At 52.1% G+C, this 8,489-nt stretch overlaps 1 protein-coding gene across 1 annotated transcript; it reads right to left on the minus strand.

Moving 5' to 3' along the window:
• Positions 1-4,531: 4,531 nt before the first annotated feature.
• LOC119504810 (peptidyl-prolyl cis-trans isomerase FKBP1A) lies at positions 4,532-6,119 on the minus strand. The gene has a single exon (XM_037797368.1). The coding sequence runs from the start codon at positions 6,045-6,047 to the stop codon at positions 5,721-5,723; it is 327 nt and encodes a 108-aa protein (XP_037653296.1). The 5' UTR covers positions 6,048-6,119; the 3' UTR covers positions 4,532-5,720.
• Between the last annotated feature and the right edge of the window lie 2,370 nt (positions 6,120-8,489).

Below are 8,489 nucleotides of genomic sequence, written 5' to 3' on the forward strand. Positions count from 1 at the left end.
CTTGTCCTTCCTTCCTTCTTCTCCCACCAGGGCACCCCGTTGGCATTGAAAAGCAAGAGTGTGAAGGAGCACAGAGCACAGAGCAGGGCAGGGGTGAGTGAGGGCTGGGAGGGCAGCCAGCCCGCCAGCAGCACAAGGCCGAAGGGGCTGAGGCTGAGGGATGGCTCACTTGACAAATCGGCGTCTGAAGCCAAGTTTGAACCCAGGTCCGCAGACCCCACTCATGGAGTCACAGAACCAGGGAAGTTTCATAAACTGGCCTGATGTTTCATAAACTTGAGCCATTCGCAACTCCTCTGCTGCGCCCTTGAATCGCCTCCATGGGCATTTACTCAATTCCCTTTCGATGGCTTTTCCTAACTTCTCCTGAAATTAACTGACTTCAAAGGAAACTTTTTACTGCCACCATAAAACCCAGTAGGACTTGCCATAAATTGGAGAATAACTAGGAAAGGGAAGGCAATGAAAACCAGACAGTGATATTAAATTCCAGCTGCATCCAGCTCCTTTCCAAGGCTCTGAGCCTGGGAATGGGTACGCTTTCCAGAGGAGCTTGAGGACCCCGAGTCCATCCTGGGGACGGCAAAGAGGACTAGAAAGGGGGCATTTTGCCCCGTGCCGTTCAGTGCCCCATATGCACACCCCCAAACTGATGCTTGTGCCTTGCAGCACGAGGCCTCCCCATTGGGAAGTGCTATCAGAGAAACAAGATCCGGAGAAGGCAAGCCACCTGCCCAAGGCCACACAGCTGGGACCCAACTCCGGCTGGCCAAGCACACTGGTTCTTGGCTCAAAGTGCCTTCTAGGGACTATGGGGCATTTGTGGATGGAAGCATTTCTTTGGTAGATGGGCCTCGGCCCCCTCCTTGGCTCTCTCTCCTGAGACTGCTAATGTCCCACTGGAGAAGGAACTGGCTTCTGCGGCCACTCTTCCCCCACTCTTCGCCCCCACCTGCTGCCTTCCCTCCTTTGTGTACGTCTGCACTTCACATCCCTGATGGGCAGCCCTGGGCAGGGCGAGTGGGCGGTTGGAGGGGAAGGGGGCCCTCCAAGTGGGAGATTGTACCCTAATGTCACAGGGAGTCAAAAGCCTTTCCCAAAAGCATCTCGCAGCTGTCAGGGGACTGGGCCACCAGGAGGGCAGGCATTCCATTAGCGGAGGCAGGTTGCTTGGACTGATAGCTGCTGCTTGTGTAAACAGAGGGCTTAGGGCTTGGGAGCGGTCGGGGCAGGGGGCAAGGGGTACACCGGCTACACCTGGGCTGGGAGGCGCTGCCCCTGCAACTGCCCCAGTGGTAGGTGTTCGTTCCAGAGATGTGTGCTGGGGCCGCTCCGGGTTCTACCCCACACCCCTGATATTTCTGTACATAGGGTGAGACAGAGATAGAAACACATAACACAGCAGACGATGCCCCCACACCCTATGCCCTCTGCCACTTCCCAGCCTTGGCCCCTGCAGATGCCCTGCCTGAAATGCCCTTGCCCAGTCTCTTCAGCTCCTTAGCGTCAGGTCTTTCAGCTCAAGTGGGCCTTGTTGCTGCAACCCCTCTAGGGTTAGGTGCCCCCACTGGCCTCACTGTAGCCTGTCCTACCCCTCCTTAGTACTCGGTGGTGGTTTGTTTACAAGTCCTGTCTTCCACAACAGACAGAGAGCTTCTTAAGGGCTTTTAATTATCTCCACATCCAGGTCAGTGCTAATACGTGTTCCTTGAATGGATGGATGCGTGGATGAGAAGATGAATGAATGAATGTATGGATGAACAAATGGATGCATAAATGAATGAATGTATGGATGAATGAATGGATACATGAATGAATGGATGGATGGATGAACAAATGGATGAATGAATGAATGGATGCATGAATAAATGAATGTATGGATGAACAAATGGAGGCATGAATGAATGGATGGATGTATGAATGGATGGATGGGTGGATGTATGCATGAATGAATGTATGGATGAATGCATGAATGAATGGATGTATGGCTGAACAAATGGCTGCATGAATGAATGGATGCATGAATGGTTGAATGGATGATGAATGAATGAACGGATGGATAGGTGGATGGATGGATGGATGGATGGGTGGATGGATGGATAGGTGGATGAATGGATGGATGGGTGGATGAGAAGATGAATGAATGAATGTATTGATGAATGAATGGATGCATGAATGAACAAATGGATGACTGAATGAATGGATGCATGAATGATTGAATGATGCATGAATGAATGAATGGATGGATGGGTGGTTGAATGGATGGATGGGTGGATGGATGGATGGATGGACAGGTGGATGGATGGGTGGATGAATGGATGGATGGGTGGATGGATGGATGGATGGATGCGAGGATGAATATGAGGAGGGTCAGTTCCTGCCCTGGAGAAGCTCATGGCTTAGTGGGTTGATCCCATTCCATCTCATGGGGATTCTGGATTCCAGGGGCCCTGTAATTTCCTGGTCCTGAATAGCAGCCATACAACTGATATTAAGCTTAATTAATCCCGTTGAATCAGGTCTGTGATTGTTTTCATCTGGGCTGCAAGGCATTCGGTTTCTTCTCTGAACATAGTTACAAGAGTCTAAAACGATGTCTGGCAGATTCACCCTCACCTCTTCTTTCCCAGGGTCTGCTCCGGCAGGGCTCATCATCCCTCCCCAGACTATCACCCAGCCTCATCCCTGGCCTCGTCCCTGGCCTCCCTGCTCCAGGCCAGCCTGCACAGCAGCAGCGAGAGGACGCTTCTCATGCCTGGACCTGACTGGGCCTGCAGGGACTCCCTATTTCTTTCAGTGGTGCCTCCCCAGGGAAGGGATCCACAGAAAATCATCCACGAGTTGCTTTTAGAAATGCCTAGAGAGCAAGGTGAGCACAGTAAAGGTTCTGAGAAGTCCTGCACAGGAAGCCTGCTTAGCTTTGCTTCACCCCGTTTCCCCTCCTTACTACATCCTGACCCCTAACAACTAGTCCCACCCCCTTGGCCACGCTCACTGGGAGGGTAACAGAGCCAGACCCTCACATCACTCTCCAGCAAAGGAGGGTGGACAGAGGGGTCAGGCAGTTCTGGCCAATGAGATGTAAGGAAAAACTCCTTGGGGAGGCAGTTTATGAGCGGGGAGAGAAGTCTGTCCAAAATGCTGCCCCAGCCCAGACACACACTCCACATCCCTGTGGTTGAATCTGGTCCTGTGAGCACATAATGTCCGGAGCAGTGGCAGCCACCTTGTGCTCAGGTGGGAGAGGAGCACGGCAGAGCCACTGGACCAGCACCCCGATGTCATCAGGACAGCTCTCCCCACCCCCCAGGCTTCCTGGTGAGGAAATAGGACACCTCCTCATAGTTTAAGGCAAGATTTTGTAATTTCTTGCATCTAAATGCATCTAAACTAGAGACCCTCATTCATAAACCTATAGAACCCTTTGGAATTCGTGTTCATTTTGGAAACCCTGGGAGCACAACCAGGGCAATGTGGACCCAGCTCCAGCTCAACCCACATGCATCCACCCTAGGCCCCTCCTGTAGAAGCCTTTCCCAGACACCTAGTCAGAGCCCCCAGCCACCTGCACCCCTGACCTGAGTTCACTTCTTCAGAGTTCTCTCTGAAACAATCCCAATTTCTGTTTAGCTGTTTTCTCCCAGCTTTCCTCAACAGAACACAGAGCCTGAGGTTGCTTTGCTCCCCACGTGTGCCCGGGACCTTGGCACCCCACAATGACTGGTCAATCAGGTGCCGCACTGCCTGTGTGGCCATGCTCTCTGTGTCTGCTCTCCCACCTGTGGGGCATCCCTCCTGCCCACTCCCTCTGCCCCTGGTGGAAGGGAGGAAAGGAGCACTGTGGGAGCAGGGGCTGGGGGGCCCTTGCAGGCTTCTTTTACATTGTGCACACCCCTCCTTTTGCAGATGGTGAAACCAAGAGCCATGATTTGCCCAGGGTGGCACAACCACCTCCGGGTGGGGCTGGGATCGTGGTCAGCACCATGGGGTTCCCAGGACACTGCAGACCACGCATGTGGGCACCTCCTTGTCCCCCTCTGCCAAGTGTCTGAGGCGCAGAGCTGCGGACGGACTGCTTGGGGGGGCTGCAGCTGGGAGGGGGCCGGCACCCCATCCCGGATGGATTTGAAACTAAATCGGTGGACAACATAACCTCCCCATACATATCATTCCAAAAAATCAATAGAAGGCCTCAACCACAACTTAAGGAGGCATAAAAAAATTAATTAAGGAACCCTTAATTTTTTAAAATGCATATTTTATATACAAATGTGGAGGAGGCCGGCCACACCAGACAGCCTCAGGAAGTGCTCAGATGCGAGTAAGGGAAGTACAAACAAGAGTTAAGAGAAGGAAGGCTGCATTCAACTGCTATTGTGAGCACCTTTTTTTAAAATTCAGTTTTATTGAAATACATTCACATACCATGCAATCATCCAAAGTGTACAATCAATTGTTCACAGAACCATCATAGAGTTGTGCATTCATCACCCCAATCTGATTTTTTTTTTTTTTTTTTTTTTTTTTTTTTGCCAGCATAAAGCACTTTTATTGCAGTAATAACTCAAAACTCATATGTGGTGCAGGAGATGGGAGGGTGCGGTGGGGTAGGGGGGCAGCAACAATCTCTCTCACCAAATCTCTACACAGGTCAGCAAAGGGGTGAGAGGGGGAAGGAAAAGCCAGGGAACTTTGAGATCAGCAGCAGGGGCTGAGCGACAAAAAACAAAAACAAAAACAAAAAACCCAGGAGATGCTGAAGCTGTGATGACCAGCATCATTTTCTTAAGAGAACACTCAAGGATCTGTGAAGATGGCTGGGCTTTCATTGGGTGTTAAATGTCTACAAACAGCACCTTCAATTTATACTTTCGATTAAAGTCCTTAAGATTTAGGAAGTGGTGAAGCTTTGACAGCTATGAGAAGAGTACAAAAGTCCTGAAAATCCATTAGAAAAACTACAGGATGGAAAAAAAAAAAAAAAAATAAGCCAGGCCATGAAAAAGGCTTCAGAGGTCCCTGCTGGCCCGGGGACAGATACCTGTAGTGTCCAACACTGCAGTGAAGACTATCTGCTTTCAAAAGGCAGAGGGTTTGAAGGGAGGGGAAGGTGGGGCTGGTGGAGGCAAAGGCTCTCCCCCCTTACCCATTTCGATTTTGGGTAGGGCTTTTAATTCAACCCAAGGACATCTCTTAGCTTGGAGAATGATTCAGCCCTCAACAGCGCCTCAGATCTGCTATGGCTTTGCAGCGCAGCAGCAAGAATGTTCAATATATAATAGATAAAAATTTCATCCAAAAAAAAAAATAATAAAATAAAGTTCTTGCACCCCCCTCCCCCCCAAACACCAATTTCTATTCTAAGGTTAACCCATTGTTTGTGCTGTTAATACCTGAACATATACTTAACTGGAAACCTAGGTCCAAAAAGACCGAAACTGAATCATCACCCCAAAACCAAAACCAAAAATGAATATAACTTGAGGTTTATGGCATATCGTTTAAGTCAACACATATACGAGGAGAAAGGGGAAGAGGAAATGGAGATGTCAGAAGCAAAGCTGAGTGACAGAACACATTCAGTCTGGGTAGATGTTTTTACAGAGTGTAGTGGAACATCAGGAAAAGCTCCATACGGATTCACGTGCACGTGTCTGGAGGCGCCAGATCCCTCCATGGCAGATCTAAGTACAGGGAGTGGAGGGAGGAGGCCATTCCTGTCATTCCAGTTTTAGAAGCTCCACGTCAAAGACGAGAGTGGCATTTGGTGGGATGATGCCTGGGTGCCCAGTGGCACCATAGGCATAGTCTGGGGAGATAGTCAGTTTGGCTCTCTGACCCACGCTCATCTGGGCAACCCCTTCTTCCCAGCCTCGGATCACCTCCTGCTTGCCTAGAGTAAACTTAAAGGGCTTGTTTCTGTCCCGGGAAGAATCAAATTTCTTTCCATCTTCAAGCATCCCCGTGTAGTGCACCACGCAGGTCTGGCCGCGCTTCGGGAAGGTGCGCCCGTCTCCGGGGGAGATGGTCTCCACATGCACTCCCATGGCGGCGGACGCTGGACGGGCAGCGCGACAGGCAGCGTGGACCAGAAGCAGACCTGGCGACAGCCCCGTTCCTCTCCCTCGTCCCTCCCCCAATCTGATTTTTGAACATTTTCCTTGTACCAGAAAAGGTGAAAATAAGAATGAAAAATAAAAGTAAAGAAGAAAACACAAAACACCCCTCCTCACCCTATTTTTCATTTAGCTTTTTGTCCCCATTATTCTACTCATGCATCCATACACTGGATAAAGGGAGTGTGTGAGCACCTTTTTTATATATATGAAATTGGAAATGGAGGCTCCATAAGTATTTTCACTTATTTTATAAATGCACATCTCCATGACAACTGCCACCCTCCGGATCCGACCGGGCTGGAAAAAGTGAGCTGTAGTTGGGAAATTATTTTCAAAGTGAAGATGTGATTGCCCGTGTTTTACACTGCCATTGCAAACTTGGAAAGTTCAGAGCTGCTACAATTATGTAAATGGCAAGTTTTGTGAAAAAAGAGAGCTGGGGTCCAGGCTCGGATAGTGATCGGGTTTGCACCCATGAAAGTAGGACTTGGGCCACCGTGGGCTGGTTCCAGGGGACACCGGCCTGACCCCTGCCCACCCAGTGCCACGGGGCCTCCCCCAAAAACCCCCTCGCTGTCACTGCAATGCTCTTTAAAACGTTCCCAGCTGCAAAATGCAGGGCAAAGATGCCAAGCCTCCAGTCCTGGCTCTCCCCTGGGCCCTTCTCCCCCACCTGCCCGAACTGACTCTGTGTCAGCCCTCCCTGCACCAAGAGCTGACAGGCGGGTGTGGGCGACACAAGTCCCGGCAGGCCTCCAGCACCCCACCTCTAGGGGCAACCCCCCAGACCCCCCAGTCCCTCAGCCCCAAGCGCACCTCCCTTTATCCACAACCCCCCACCCCAGGTGCATCCTCCCCAGCCCCTCCCCAGTCCCGGACGCACCGTCCCCAGCCCCCCACCCACAGGCGCACCTCCCCCTTCCGACTCCCCTAGGCACACCTCCCCCAATCCCCACTCCCCCAGGCGCACCCTCCTCGCGCCCCGACCCCGCCCCGCCCCGTGAGGGGCCCCGCGCCCCGCGCGTTCCGCGGGCTCAGTGATGGATGGGGCTCCATTAAGCCGGCCCGGTGGGCATTCCTCGCTCCAGATAAACCCGCCTGGAAGCGGCGCTGATGGCGAGAGCCGGCCCCCGCCGCGGCCGGTGGAGAGGCCCTCTTGAAAGGAGGAGATGAGAGGCCTCTGTATATAATAAAGGTGAAAGGATGTCATCCAGAAATTTTTATGCTCTTCCAGTGCGGCGCGGCCGGAAGGACGCGGGGCTTTTAGCAAACGCGCGGAGAAAGCGGCTGGTTTCGGCAGGTACCGGGGCTGAGAGGGCAGCGCCGGAGGCGGGTGGGCGCGGGGGCGGCAAGTCCCTGGGGCCCCCTGCCCCCCAGAGTGCAGCCCCAGCCCCGCCTCTCAAGGAACTGTGGAGAGGCCCGTCCGGAGGCTCTGCGCCCCCTGTACGCTCGCAGTGCGCTCAGCGCGGTGGGGATCAGATGGGGGCAGAGGCCCAGGTCTAGGGAAGGGCTTTGGAGGCGCAAAGTTGAGGGTCGCGGTGCGCGGTACCGCTGGAGGTCCATATTCTGCAGGGAGAGGTGAGGTCCCCAGCAAGGCCGGAGGTCCCACTGCCTCTGGCGAGCCCTGCAACCTCACTCCCATTCTATATTATTATTTGGCATATATATTTTAATTATTATTTCCATTTTATAGAGGCTCAAGAGGTTACCGGATTTGCCCAAGATGGCAGAGGGGCCGGGCTTTGGATTCGAGCCCATGTGTATCTGGATCTGAGTCCAGAAATCTTTCCAGGCTTCCCGACCTGTCCTCTTGGCTGGCAGCCCTCAGGCACCTCCTAAATAAATGAATAAAGAGATAAAGAAGCCACCCCCCTTCAAAAAAAGAAAAAGGAGAATTGGAAATGGTCTGCAGCATTTCGTCAATAGCACTGAGGTGTCCTGTCCCAGCCCCCACCCCAGTGCCGGGCATGCAAAGCTGCAGGTGGAGCTCAGAGTTTTCTAGAAAGCACACCATGGGATGTCTCAGTTTCCAGGCTGCGCTCGCTGACAAATGCTGCACAATGGTTGGCTTAAACAGTGGGGATTTATTGTCTTGCTGTTTCCGAGGCTTAGAAGGTTTGCTCTCCCCCTGAAGCTGGCTTCCTGCAATCTTTGGGGTTCTTTGGCTTGAATTTCTTCCCTCCATCACGTGGCGATGTCCCCTGCTTTCTCTTCCAGGCTCCTGCTGAATTCTGGCTTCTTCCAGTGGCTTTCTCTTTCTCTCTGTTTTCCCATTTCTTTCTCTTTATAAGGCCTCCGGTGATTCAGATTAAGACTCCACCTCATTCACTCGGGCCGCTCATTAATTTAAAAGAACATCTTCAAGAGGTC

This window comes from Choloepus didactylus, chromosome 10 (genome assembly GCF_015220235.1).
Source record: "Choloepus didactylus isolate mChoDid1 chromosome 10, mChoDid1.pri, whole genome shotgun sequence".
Classification (NCBI taxonomy): domain Eukaryota; kingdom Metazoa; phylum Chordata; class Mammalia; order Pilosa; family Megalonychidae; genus Choloepus; species Choloepus didactylus.

Bases quoted from the DNA above. Each gene is read 5' to 3' on its own strand.
- LOC119504810 (XM_037797368.1), bottom strand. From the start codon at position 6,047: ATGGGAGTGCATGTGGAGACCATCTCCCCCGGAGACGGGCGCACCTTC.